The sequence below is a fragment of the Pteropus medius genome, unplaced genomic scaffold (genome assembly GCF_902729225.1).
Source record: "Pteropus medius unplaced genomic scaffold, Ma_sr-lr_union100, whole genome shotgun sequence".
Taxonomy (NCBI): domain Eukaryota; kingdom Metazoa; phylum Chordata; class Mammalia; order Chiroptera; family Pteropodidae; genus Pteropus; species Pteropus medius.
Window position 1 is genome coordinate 6,444,160 of NW_024356336.1, and position 14,043 is coordinate 6,458,202.

At 46.7% G+C, this 14,043-nt stretch overlaps 1 protein-coding gene across 4 annotated transcripts in view; it reads right to left on the reverse strand.

Annotated features, from left to right (window-relative positions):
• Positions 1-1,934: 1,934 nt before the first annotated feature.
• The window catches only part of MORC2 (MORC family CW-type zinc finger 2), a 37,164-nt gene continuing 25,055 nt past the window's right edge, over positions 1,935-14,043 (reverse strand). For 2 of the 4 annotated variants that reach the window (XM_039861867.1, XM_039861863.1), the window contains 16 exons: positions 13,930-14,015; positions 12,614-12,754; positions 12,362-12,516; positions 12,119-12,247; positions 11,526-11,631; positions 11,084-11,216; positions 9,815-9,889; positions 9,348-9,728; positions 8,675-8,806; positions 8,123-8,177; positions 7,572-7,713; positions 7,237-7,461; positions 7,049-7,142; positions 3,519-3,707; positions 3,333-3,425; positions 1,935-2,232 (listed from right to left, as the gene is read on the reverse strand). In XM_039861867.1, the coding sequence (XP_039717801.1) occupies positions 2,164-2,232; positions 3,333-3,425; positions 3,519-3,707; positions 7,049-7,142; positions 7,237-7,461; positions 7,572-7,713; positions 8,123-8,177; positions 8,675-8,806; positions 9,348-9,728; positions 9,815-9,889; positions 11,084-11,216; positions 11,526-11,631; positions 12,119-12,247; positions 12,362-12,516; positions 12,614-12,754; positions 13,930-14,015 (2,205 nt within the window). In that variant the 3' untranslated portion in view covers positions 1,935-2,163. The remainder of the gene's footprint in view (positions 2,233-3,332; positions 3,426-3,518; positions 3,708-7,048; positions 7,143-7,236; positions 7,462-7,571; positions 7,714-8,122; positions 8,178-8,674; positions 8,807-9,347; positions 9,729-9,814; positions 9,890-11,083; positions 11,217-11,525; positions 11,632-12,118; positions 12,248-12,361; positions 12,517-12,613; positions 12,755-13,929; positions 14,016-14,043) is intronic. The other 2 variants (XM_039861866.1, XM_039861865.1) reach the window with 2 other exon arrangements.

Genomic DNA, 14,043 nt, shown 5'->3' on the forward strand with positions numbered 1-14,043 from the left:
AATTTTTACCATGTACATGTGACACTGTAAAAAAAAAAAAAAAAGACTAAAGTCCCATCCCTTCCACTCTTTAACAAGAGTTACTGCACTCATTCCCCTATTTGCTGCCTTGAACTAAGGACCTTCCTGCTACAGACCAGCCAGACCATCTCCTTCCTCCCAAACAGGTCAGCTATTCTGTGACAGGGAAAAGGGAGGGGACCTTGCATTTTATCTTCCCACCAAGAATGGCAGGAGTGCTCCTAGGAAATAGGCTATAGGCAGCACAGTGGGCACATCTAGAAGTTGAAGCTACAACATTTTAGAAATAAAGTATTTCAGTTTCTGTGGGTGTTGAGGATGAAGACAGGAAACAATGAAGATGGTAAAGATGAGGAAGAATTTGAAGAGTTTAAAGACACCATGGTAAAAAGAATAAACAGGAGGAAGTTACTGGATTTTACTAAGAAGAAAACAAAGTAAGTTCAGGAGTCTCACCAGTAAAAGTTTATAGTATTGCATTTTGATTACAGGTGTGTAAATTAAAAACTTGAGTATTACCTTCTGGTAAAAATGCAGAACCAACTTCTTTTAGATTAAAAGAAAAGGTTTGGGGACAAAATGCTGCCTGGGATGAAGAGAGAGAGATGGACTGGAGAGGAACCACCAGCTTGAATCCCAAGACTCTTAAGAGAATCTTCCAGAGGAAGCAGCCAGGATCTCTCATCTCTCTGAATGGTATTTTCCCCAAACAACCCTCCTCCAGGGATGTGGTTTGGGGAAACCCAAAACCCTAAGCCATTGTGCCTAAGTGGTTAAAGACTCCCGAATCCAGTGTGGCCTGCTTCCCTCACCAGTTACTTCCTAGTCTTCTGCAGAATTCACAGGGTGGCACCATCTACCCACGGGGAGTGGGTAGATGCCAGTTTGAATCAGACCAGTGGGTACAAGGGCATAGTCCTTATGCCTTTAGAAAATCCAAAGTCCCCAAATAAAGAGAAGAGATAAGAGAGTGGAAAAAAATCAAACCAGAATTTTTCCAATGGCCATTAAAGAGAAAACAATTCTTGCCTGTCTTTGACCCTGAGAAGTTGCTTGAGGGACACAGCTGTATGAGCTGTATGAGACAGTAGGGAAGGCATGGTGTGCTTCCTGCAGAACTGCCTCTGGAGTCCCTGCAGCCCACCTCCTGCACCTGTGGGCCAGGGGGCTCAGTGACCCCTTCTGTCTGCCCCATAGCAGGGACCTTGACGGGACATGGTGGAGCCAGGTAGAGGAGGAGAAAAGTAGCAGCAGCAGACCCTCTAAATTGGCCAGCACCACCTGAGGTGGCAGCACTCCCTGCCAAACCAGAGATGGAGGCCACCACATCAGTACCAAGGGCTCTTTCACACACAAGGTCCTTTCCTAAAAAAGAATCCTTTGGAATTCAGACATTCAATGTGCTACCCAAGTCAGTGGTCTAACCAGTGTTGGATCTGTCCACTCAACCTGGACTCAAGTTATTGAGGCAGGAAACCTCATTGTCCACAGTTATGAGGAAATCACTCCAGCAATGAGAACTTGAATGGTGGATAGTGAGGTTGAATGGATCTTTCTTCCCCAAGCTGTTTGGACAAAGCCACAGCCAAGAGGACAGCTGCTCAGGCCGACACATCCCTGATCTAAGAAAGGAGCCGCTCAGTGCCAAGCTTCTTCCTGACCCACAGCCCCCTTGGAGGTCCCCTGGATCAGAGCCCCTAGGAGGAGCACAACTCTGGGGTCTCTCTCCCTCCCCTATCCCTCATATTCCAACGTTGTTCATCTTCTAGGAGAGAAACCAGCCCTGCCTCTCCGACTTCTGGATGGCGCTGGACTTGCCACATCTTGAGGAGCCAGGAGCCAAGAGAATTGGCTTAAGCTTGACATACTGGTTCTCTGTCCTTTGCCTCAGAGTCACGCACTAAAAAAAAATGTATAGTCTCACAGCAGGCACAGCATCTTGTTCTTTTAAAAAATAAATATTTATAAACTTAGGGAGGAAGATTCAAAGAATCAAGAGTCTCTTTCCCTCCAAAAGCACAAATGTCCCACGTGCATCAAACCAAGGTAAATCCACCAACCCATGAATGAAACATCACCCCCACCCCCCTGGGAGCTCTCTGCCTTGAGGGGCAGGAGAGCTGATCTCTGGCTCCAAGCTCCTTAGTCTCCCTTGGTGATCAGGTCCTCGATGTAGGCATCCAGCTCATCATCTGTGTTGATGTCTATGTCCTAAAATAGAGCAGGGCAGGGTCAGCTGGAGGCCATAAGGTGGTGGGGGGCTCACCTCTCCACCCTGAGCCCAGAGTCCCCTCTTCTCCTCCTTCCTTTCCCCCCGCACCCTGGCTGTCAGCCCTCTCCCCTCCCTCTTGATCATTCCCCACCACCCCCAGCCCAATCCTCTGTGCACAGATGACGCCCAGATTTTCTGCCTCTGCCCTAACTCTACCCCCAAGTTCCAGGTTGCCTTAGCTGTGCTGCAGGCTTCTCAGACTGAATACATCCAAAACAACTCAAATGTACCCCAACCCAAGCTGTTCCCTTCTCAATACACACCACCATCTTCTCTTCACCCAGGGACTGAAGACAAGCCACAAGAGATCACCCATTTCTTCCCTATCTCTCAGATATTACAGATTTGCCCACTCCCTCCATCTTCACTGTCACCATCCAAGGTTCAGGAGACCAGAATCTCTCACCCAGATAACTGTGGGAACCTCCTCAATGTAGTCCTGGGTTCTAAACTCCACCCTCTCCAGTCCTTCTTATAACCAACCATAGTGTCTTAGATTGCAAGTTGAATGATGCCACACCCTTCCAGTGACTTCCCACTTCATAGAGGCCCTACTACTTCTCCTGCTGCCCACAACTCCCTGCCTTGGGCCTAGAGTCCTGCTCTTCCCTCTGCCCAGAGCATTCACATTCACTCTTGCATGACTGGTTCCACTCTCAGCTCAAATACCTCAGAGAGGCCATCCACAAACGCCCTGGTAAAGTTGTCCCCCCTTTTTCTGTTTCTCATTCTCTTTACTTCATGACACTTCCCACCATCAATAATTCTATCTCCTCCAATAGACTGTCAAGCTGTGAGAGCAGGGACCTATCTTGCCTGCCTGGTTCACCCAGTATCCACAGGACAAGCACAAAGTAGGCCCTCAGTGTTTACTGCCTGGATGAAGGACTGAGACCCTACAGGGCACTCCCCACTTCTGGGCCACCCAATCCCATCTGGGCGTCATCTGGAAAAGTGAGAACTTTCTATTTTATGGCTTGAAGAATTCTCAAACCAGGTTGTATATCAGAACGTCTAAACAAGGGCAAAAGTCTGATACCGTGGGTCTGGCTGGGATGAGGCCCAGGCAGCCGCACCACCTCCAGCCCTTCTGGTCAGGATGCTGTGCAGCCAGGGTTGGAACCACAGATTCCTGTGAGTGGGGAGAAGCGAGCAAGAGGTGCCCAGGCCCCCCTCCCTCAGGCACCAGGTGGTCCAGCTGCAATGAGAGGGCTGCCTGGCTCACCTCCTGCACCTTTTGTAGGAGCGCCACGATGTTGGTCCTCAGCTTCTGCAGCTTCTCCTCTGTCTCACGGAGCTTTTTCTCAGAGGAACGCAGGCTCTCCTCAGAGGCCTTGGCCCGCGAGTCAGCACGACTCTGGTAGGAATGGCACAAATTCTGGAGCCCCACTTCATACTGCTTGAAGTACTCTTTCTGTCAGAAGGGAAGCCGGAAAGTGGGTACATGAGTTCAAAGGGGTGCTCAGGGCCCTTTTAGATGAGCACTTGGTTTCCCCAACTGGCTTGGCACAAGGAGGCTGGACCTGAAGAAATGTCAAACACGAGGGGCAAGCCGTCTCCCTAGTTCCAAAGTAGAAAGACCCTGATGCCCATTGCATGGGGCTGCCATGAGGACAAAGACAGGATCACACATGTGAAGCACTCAGCAAAGTGCTTTAACAGACAGCAAGCCATAAGTAAATGTGAAGGATGATTCTTACCATTCCAGGTGGCACAAAAGGACAACAGTCATTCTTCAGCTCCATCATACCTTTCTAACTTCACGGCAGCCCTTTCAACAATTCATTTCTAAAGTCAGCCTGACAATGTCAGGATCAAAAGTTCTCTTCCTCCAATATTTACCAAGCAACTACCAACAGCAGATAGCTCCAGATTTGTGTAGTATATTTATACAGCATCAGTTTTTAGTAACTTCCCTGAGTCCCTGGAACTTCCAAGGGGTGGGGAAGTAATGTTAACTAGTTTCTGTAGACAGGAGGCTTTTCAAACTTTTAAAAGATAGCAGAACACTTGTTTCAAATGAAATTTTACATGGAATCTCAGTGTAAAAACCAATTTAGGTAGTATCTCTAGATTACATTTCTTTTCTAAATTCAAACTTACAGCACCATGATCAACTCATAAATTACCAATGAGAATGATAAGGCCATTTAGATGAACCAGCAGATCCTGGCTAACCACTGCAGTTTTATCTCTAGCATTTATTTACTTCTATGAAGAGGAATGAGCTACCTAGCATTGGGTGGCGCTCCTGATTGCTGGTTTTAAAAAGTGTTACTGGCCAGTATTTAACTGTGTCGTTCTCCTTACAATCCAGATTGTTATTCTATTAAAGCAATAAGGCAAGAAAAACTTCAAGTTCTGCACACAAAAAAATTACTTTGGCAGCATAAAATAAATGTTCAAACTGCTCCAATGTATTAAAATTTAGTATACAATGTCTTGAACCTGTGATTTGTATTAGTTTAACTTTTAAAGTAATCATAGATTCTCTCTCACACACACATATATGTATCTAATATTTGAAGGACACTTGTGGACTATATGGAACTCCTGGTCCAGCATGATGGGAAAAAGGATGATCATTTAGACTGACAAGGACATAATGAACATTAGACTCTGTTGTGTCTCTAACATTAAAAAAATTAAAGTGAGTTCTTTTGGACATTACAATCAGGAGGACATATAAAGTTCATGCATTGGTGATATGCCTCCTTTTATAAGAATAAGCTAACAGACTATTTTAGGCTCACACGCTCCTATGTTTTGCTCTGAGCAGTAGAGCCCACTGCAGAGATCTCACTGCATCCAGGCTTTGCTCTGAGTTTGGCAAAAACGTTAAGATAAAAGCAACAAATCTGGCAAGAGGAAGCCAGGCCATAGCCTATCAGCTATTTGTTCCTGGAATCTGCAGGGCAACAGTTGAAGCATGGAGCTTTCTGTGAAGCTGTCATGAGTTCTGCTATCTTCTAGCTTCCTCAGTATGGACAACCCCCTCTCATCTCACAGGGAATCACGTTGGCACCATGGGAAGAGCAAGACCCTTGTCCTAAGGAGTGCCTGGGTTAAAAGCTGGCTCTATTACAACAGACTCTTCACCTCTTGGAGACTTAGTATCTTAACTCTTAGCCTCATTTCCTTAAAAATGGAATGGAAATAATACCCCATATTTTTCTCTCTGGAAAAACTTATCCAGAACGTAGCTGCCATACAAGCACCCACATCTTGAACATACTAATCCTGCAGTGTCAACTCCAGTCTATTCTACAAAAACCTCCTTCAAAAACTTAGCTATTCCTACCACGAAAACATCTCACTTGATGTGGACAATTACTAGATCCCCATCTCCAGTCCTGCCGTTCCCACTCACAAGCACCAGTCCCCAATCTCCATCTGCCCACTGGACATCACCAGAAATTTAGTGTCTGTACTTCCAGCCCAACACAATTAAATCTCAACTAATCTTCCTCTGATAAAAGCTGTTTCTTCTCCCAGTTAACAGCCTTGTCATCAACTTCCAATTCCCACAGGCCTGAGACACAAAGAAGCATGTGGCCTCTGCCTCCTCCCCAATCACTTGCCTCTTGACATGTCCCTTTCACCTGATGGTCCTCTCTCACCACTCTGGCTCTCCTTCCCATTCCCTCACCTCTGACTTTTTACAACTATACTGGCCTCCTTGCCCCTGCATCTCCCATCCACCCATCCTACCTAAACATACTGCTACGAGTATTACCTTCTCAGGGGCAGAGTCAACAGACTTAGGCCCATAAACCAAATCAGCCTGCTGCCTGTTTCTGTAAATAAAGCTTTATTGGAACACAGCCACATCTTTTCCTTTACTTATTGTCTGTGGGGGCTGTCAGGCTATAAGAGTGGGATTGAGTACTTGCCAAAGACTATGTAGCCCACAAAGATGAAAATATTTGCTAACTGGTCCTCTACAGAAAAAGTCGGTTGACCTCTGCCCTAGACATGATTGACAATTCCATCAGCTCAAACATTTTGCTGGCCCTCCCATCTCCTACAGAGTTTAAGCCACTGTGCTTAAGATTGGACATTCAAGATGCATCATATCCTAGCTCTCAGGCCCCTTCTATCTTAAACGTTCACCCCTACCTGTTGTCCTGACCTCCCCCACCTGCTCTTTCATCTCTCTGAGCATTTGCTCACGAAAGTCCCCTCGTCTTAAACTTTCCCTGTCACTTACACAGGCACTTGCCAAAACCCACGTTTTCCTCAAACTGAGTTGCTCTCCCCTGTCCCCAACACTGCCCACATCCACAGCACTTACTGCTCTCCACCTTCACATTCAACTACTTTGTAAAAATTCAGTCTCTAGAATCTTAAGCCACTTGGCAAGACACTTTTGCTGCTAAGAGGTCCAGCAGGGCCTGCTCAGGGTAGATGCCACATCAGCATTTGCTGGGTTAAATAAGACTCTGCTTATTTTCGTACATCATGAGCTTATTTATACTTCCCTCTAAGAGAGTCGAGTTTTAGGCACTTTGAGCCTAAGTTCTTCACTGTTACCTGGGACAGGTCTACTATCCCTAAGTGAGGACTCAGGCCCGGAGTCTCACGACGCCAGATCATGTCCTCCAATTAAGCCACTTCTTTTTCCTACAATATAAAGTCTCCTCTTCCCTTCTCTCAGCATAATAGCTAGCTGAGAGGCCCACAGCTAAAAGATGCCAACCACAAGCACCAAGAGGGGCACACACAGTGCAAAATCAAAGGTCAGGCCAGACTCACCAAAGGAAATGATATTAGCTCATCTGAATTCATAGCACTCAGCTCCTTCTTGGAGATGGGGAAACTTGGAGGCAGGAAGTACCGTAAACAATTCCTAAACGAGAAAGACAAAGGAGGGGACAGGAAGTCAGAATGGCATGGAGGAGTAGAGAGCTGCTGCTGGCCCTGGAACAGGACGACAAACACACCGGAGGATTTGGACGAGCAGGTCGATGGTCTCGTGATTGGTGCTCGGAGCAGTAGTGTCAGGCTCGATGCGAATGCAATCAGAAGTGGAGGGCTCTGCCACGGCCACAGCCTGCTGGGCCACCATGGTCTCTTCCTCCTCCCCACCCTCCTGCTGCGTGTCAGGGCTCTGATACTCCGGAGAAGGGGGCTTCATCAGCCGCACATCCTCACTGTCTTTTTCCACCCTAGGGAGAACATAATGCTTGTGTCACATGTCTTCTGGGCTCCCAGGATGGGATACCACCTCCCCCTGCCCTGAGCAACAGTCAACCCAGCCTCTCAGAAGGGGCATTACCAGCGGTCTCTTGGTGTTGTGTCTGTGGGCACGTAGTCAAACTTCACCTTCCACCGCACGACATGCTTGCCCACCTCCACAGCTGTAACACGGCCTGTGTACCACTCCCTGTTCACACGCACCTCCACGTGCAGCCCTTTATCTGAGAATGGAAATGGGGTGGAAGTCAGAAAACTACAGAGACTCCACACAGCCAGGGCCACCTCGAATAAGGTCACCCTAGGATTTGCAGGGACAAGAACCCCTAGGTGCTTGCCCCCACTATGCCAGAGACATAGAGCCCAGCCATCTGGGTTTCCTTCCCCATCTGTCATGAGGGTGCCAAAGAGCAGCAGAACAAGTGACTACCAGAGGTGCACGCCAAGGAATTAGTGCTAAAAATACACACAATAGTGGCTTTCTTCAGAATTCTTCTCGGAATTAGACTTGGAACCACTGTAGCATGAAAGCCCAAAGCCAGGAAAGCCTCCATAAGCCTTTGGGGTAAGCTGCTGCTGGCTGAGGTGCCCCATTTTCCCCATAGGCTGCCAGATACACCTCCTTGAACTTACCTTTCTGAGCCTTCTTGAGCTCAGCTGAATCCTCTTCCCCAGCACTGTCTGAGAGCTACAAGGAGAAGAGTCTGTCAGAGTCATCCCCAGTGTCCCCAAAGAGTGGACTTTTGCATGACTCGCTGCCCAGGGTCATCAGCCATCATATTCATGTTGTCTTACACAGCAGTTTAAATCACCATGTCTTGCTGAGACCCACTCCTTAAATTACTACCTTAGGTAACTGCACTTCTGCTACCCTTATAAACAAGATAGCTGACAAAGGGCAGAATGTCGAAGACACAGGAAGCAAGGGTTTCAAGCCTCCCTGATCTGCACCAGTGTGACCTCAGACCTGTGCCTAGAGCCAGAAGGCAGCCACACTCTGGATGCTCCCTGGCACCATGTTTCCAGTCATCTGCATGACTGAGAGGCCTTCAGAGATGGACTGCATTCCTGGAAGGCTCATGTCACAGAGCACAAACAGAGCTGGTACAGACTGCAGGTACAGACTACAGGGGCAGTATAGACCCTGAGGGGGGAGTCTCTAAGAACCTCACCTTGACCACCTACCTCATTCGAGTCCTTCTTTTCCTCTTTCACAGCAATTTTGCTCCGCTTGGACCTCTCCTTCCTCCTTTCAGCCTCTTCTTCGGCTTCTTCTTCATCAGAGACCTCTAGGGTCCGCTTCCGACCAGGCGTGGCCTAGAGCAAGAGAAAAGGGCTATGAGAGTCCTGCCAGTCCTTGAGGTACAAAAGATTCCATTTTGCCTAACAGGGCTTCAGAGAGGGGCCTGTATAGCTGAGCACCCCCGGACATGACTCAGTACACAGAAACCTCATGGCCCCTGTACCCACGAGGACTTTTACTCAAAGCTGTCACCAGGGAAGCCTCTCAATCCACTTCACACTTGGCTTGGCTGGCCGGCTGGCCAGCCAACTGTGACCACCCTGAGACACACCAACCACTTCTGCAGCCCACCAATCTATGCCCAGTGTGAGAAGCCAGTAGAGGTGATTCAAGTTTGTGGCAGACCAAAACTCAGAGAGAGCAGTGAAAAGCTCTCTGAACAAGGAACCAAATCACTCTGTGCCCCTGACAGAGTCCCTTCAGCCATCTGGACTTCTCCTCAGGGGCAGCAGCTGGTCTCCACTGAGGCACCCCCAGAACAGCTTTGACACTTCCTGACACCACTCCTATACCACTGAGGGTGGGCTGGGAGCTGGGGAAAGTAAAACATCTTACCGGGGAAAGTTTACTGGGTGGCTCTGACTTCTTGACTACTGGAGTCTTGATGGCTTTGGGGGCAGGAACCTCCCGAGGGCTCTTAGAGTTGGGCAGCAGAGATGATGACAGAGGCTGCACCAGTGGGGCAGGCCGGGGTGCAGTCTTGACCTGAGTGTTAGCATGCTTTCGGGGTGCCTCGGGTGGCTGGAGAAGCCTGGATGTACAGGCCTCCTCCCGGGATACCAGGGCAGAAGGCTTTAGGGTGCTGCTGATGACAGGAGCCTTCCGAGGATGGCTGGCTGGCCTGGGAGGTTGCAAGGAAGGGGGTCTGCTTGGGGCATTCTTGATCACAGCAGGTAAAGGAGGTGACCGAGGACGCTGAGGTCTACGTGCAGGTTCCTAAAAGAGGCCCAGGGAGAGTAAAAACAATGATCCTAGCACAAGACACCTGAGGAAAAGTTCCGTCTCTTGCCCTTGGGCTTTACCTCAGTGGAAGGTCTGGTGGTCACTTCCAATGGCAATTTCTTCAGGTCAGCTTGGGAGCGGATGGGTGTCGTTTTCTGCAGGGAAAACGTGATGATAAGGTTGTCTGCCTGTCTTGGTACATTCAAGTAAACTTTTTGGATCCCTACTATGTGTCTAGGACAACAGGCAAATAAAAAAGAAAACCCAGGCCTCAGTCCTACTGTTACATGAGTCTCCCATGCTCACTGACTGAGGAGACAAAAAAATATGCACAGACACTAAACCATCAGCAAAATGCAGCATTCTGTATGATTAATCCAGCAATTGGGAGACTGGGAAAAAGTGTCAATGGACTCAATTACTATAAAAAACATCAAAAAAGGTGGGAAAGGCCTGGTCTGATCAATAAGACCAGAAAAGATGGTGAGATTCAGCAAACAGGGATACATGCATAAGCCGTCCGAACTAGTGAGAATTTCTGCAGACACAGAAACCAGAAAGCAAAAAGCTTTTATAATACATATGATAAAGAGTTAATACCACAAATATGTCTAAAAAACCCTGACAAATCAATTAAAGGGAAAAAATGAAATATGAGACTAAGCAATTCTAAAAGAAACATAGACACATGGAAAAACTGTCAATTTTAGAAATATAAAAAATTCAAATTATAAAATGTATACCTCTATCAAATTTGCAAAAACGTTTAAAAATAAATGTACTACTGATTTAAAAAGAAACAGAAATTAATATATCTTCTGGAAATGCTTTTAAAAGCCATAAAATTTTATAAACCCCTTTATTCTTTCAAATTCACTTCTAGAAAATTATGCCCCCCAAAATAATTATGCACTAAAAAGACATTTCTAAATATATACGTATGTATATGTATATCATGTGACATGTCGTGATCTCTATATTACTATTAAAAATACATATGTATTTATGTGTATGTAAGCAATCATAAAAAGCTGGAAGAATTTGTAGTAAATAACGGTTATGTCTAAGGTAGGATATTTGTTTTCTGGAGTTTTAAAACATTCATAAATTAATTAAACCACTGTAATATAAACAAAAAACTCTTTTTAAAAGAATAATCAGGGTGTACTTGAGAACCAGTGTGCCTAGAGGTTGGGATTTGGAAAGCTTTGGCAGTACTCATGGGTGAATGGAGAGAATAGGGGAGCCACTGAGGGTTGAGAGAATAGGGGAGCCACTGAGGGTTGCTATCCCATCCCAAAAAGACCCTTGTCACAGGCTAGCTCTGCGTACTGCCCATGACCACACACCTGCAGGGCCTCCAGCTTCTCCTGCTGTTGGCGAATTTTCTCTGTCAACTGCTTTTGCTTCTCTTCCTGTGTCTTCAGGTCCTTTCTGAATGTCCCCAGTGGGACCTTCTGCTTCTGTTCAGAAGCCTCACACCTGCAGAAAGAAGGTGCTAAGGAGGCTATGGCAAACCAGGGCTCTAGGTGGGGCAGGGTCCTATCTCCTCAGTGAACCTATACTGTCTCTCAGAGTAACCACCTCAGAGTTCCCAAGTGCACGGAATACTCACTGCAGGACACACCTCTATTTTTACCTCCAGGGCACTTATTATGTGCAGCAACATAGATGTAAAGATGTGAGCGCTGACCTCAAGAAGCGTAGTGAGTTATTTATTCAAAGAGTGGTGGGAGAACATGGTGGGAGGATGGAGATACCTACAATCTCCCTATAAGAGAAAGTGCTCACCGGTCCTGCTCAGGATCAGGGTTCATGGAGCAAACCCAGGTATCAGGGTAATCTTTTTCCACAGAATTCAGCTGAAAGGGGAGGGTCCGCCACTTCAGGCACAAATCTGTAACACAGAAAACACACCCCACAAAGTCAGTCATGCCTACCAACAATATCTACAGTCAGGCTCCTCCTAGTCAGGTCCAAGGCAAAGATCTTCACTCTGGCTCCAACTCTACCTTCCTTACAGAACAGTAACTCTTCTCGGGGACAGTGATTCCAGCAAGGATGGAAACTTTATATTGTGGACTCTCAACACCCCCAACCCCTCTCCCTCCTCCACTAAGATGCTAGCTCAGTCTACACTTGTACCATTAACAATGTGGTACCAAACCAAGTGAGGTCTAGTAGGTTAGATGACCTGCCTCAATCAGGAGGGACAGACTAAGACTGAGCTCTCAGGTCCATCACTGAACATCATCATATCCTTAGTGGGACTATAAGTCCACGAATGTCAGTCCCACCAGGAGACCAGTACAGGGATGGAGAGAAAAGAGGACCATGAACTATGACAGAAAGGAGTCAGGAGGATGTTCCGACCACTGACTCACCACACTGGATGGTGGTTGGGATTTCCATAGCTCTCCGGCGTTTGTAACGCAGCTCGCTGGATGGGGGCTGGTTCCAGTTGGCAGAGAGGTAGCCAAACTCATCCCAAAACTTGATGATTCCCCGCTGGGCTAGAAGGCAAACAAACACCCACACACCTCCTTAGGAGCCAGCCTCTCTTTCTAATTTCACCCCTCAGGCAGTGAGAGTATACTAAGGCTGGAGGTGAAGAGAAAGGCCATTACCAATGGCGATGTCCTTCCAGTACTGTGCCAGGTGCTCCCCCATTGCCCGCAGCAGGTGCCGGTACTCCTTGGCATCAGCAAAGTCCTGTTTGTTGTGTGTAGGCTCCAGGACCAGGTAGGGCACATCAACGACCCCAACGACCCCACCACATGCCCTGCCAAGAGAAAGAAGACACAGCTTTGTCATCCCACTGGCCAAAACCCTCCCGCCATCCACCCTGGGCTGGGAAGCTCTCCTGGGGCAGTACTCACATGCCCCCTTCCAGCTGTGGGCCCACTTTCTCATACATCTTGATCAAGCGGCTACAGTTGTAGATGAACATGCCATCCAGGTCCCGGTGTTCAATGTTGACCCCAAAAACAAAATTCAGTTCCTTAGGTTCTTTAAGCGCTCTGGGAAGACAAAACATAAATTCAAGAAAATCAACTCATTAACAAGCAAATACCACAGTGTTTATTTAAGATGTGTTAAGCTCAAACTTAAGATGTGTTAAGCAAAAAGTTTTGCATTTTCATTTAATGTATATAATCTTTTAGACTTGATAGGAATATGCACTGTGCAGTGACTCTAAGCATCCCTCATTAAAAGCTTATGACTTTGGCTTCTGATAACAAAACAGACAGATTTAGGTGTGAATGGGATGCTGTAAAGCTGCTGCAAATCTGTGAGTTACACAGTGGTATAAACACAAGGTTTTCTGCATATTTACTCCATTAATGTGACATTAATTATTTTTGAAAAGGCAAAAATTCACAAGAACATTGAGAAAAGAGACCATCATGTGATAAATGTCAACAAAATCAGGGAAGCTAAAAAGCAAATGGATGTGCAGTGGACTGACTCATATGGAAGAAACCCGAAACCTACACCTGTGACAAGGGGGCCTAGAAGAAGCAAGCCAAGAATTCAAGGCCCAGAGCCCAGAGAGGCTCCACACAGAGGTGGGACAGGAAGACAATTTAACAAGCCAGGACAAATGCCTATTCTAGATTTACAAAAGAAAAAAGAAAAAAAAAAAAAACAAAAAACGTCCAGAACTCAATCTATAGCATTATTCCACAACTGTAAATAGGGATAAAAAATTAAGAATAGATATCACCAGGTGACAGAAGTATAGGGAAGTTTAAAAACCTTTTTTAATGTTCTATATTTCACAAGTTTTATACAATGAGCATTTTATAGATCCTTTAAATGGAAAGAAAAAAGGAAAGGGAGGGAAGGGGGAGAGGAGATGAAAAGGGAGATGGGGAGAGAGAAGAAGAGGGGAGAAAGAAGGGAGGAGACACAAACAAATGAACAAGTGCCAGTGAGAAGGGTTTGGTGTTCAAGGTGTTGGCCCTGCCATGCCTTTTTCTAGCTCAGGAAAGAACTGAGCTAGGAAAAAACCATTCTCCTACAGTAAAAATTTGACAAGCATTTGGCATCACATTAATGACTTTCTCAAAGCAATCTTTGGGACAGAATGGCAACCTTGCTGGGTGGGGAGCGATTCCTCAAGCTCTTTTGTCAATGATCAGTACAAAAGCTCCATAATTTTAAAAGATCAAAGGCTAGCCCTGGAATTTACCGCTGCTTGGCCTCCTTGATCCGCTTCTTGACATCAGCTTCTCTACGCAGGGTAATGGCTGTGTTCTGAACCTGACGCAACATAACCTGGAAATGAACGTCGGCACTAAATGAG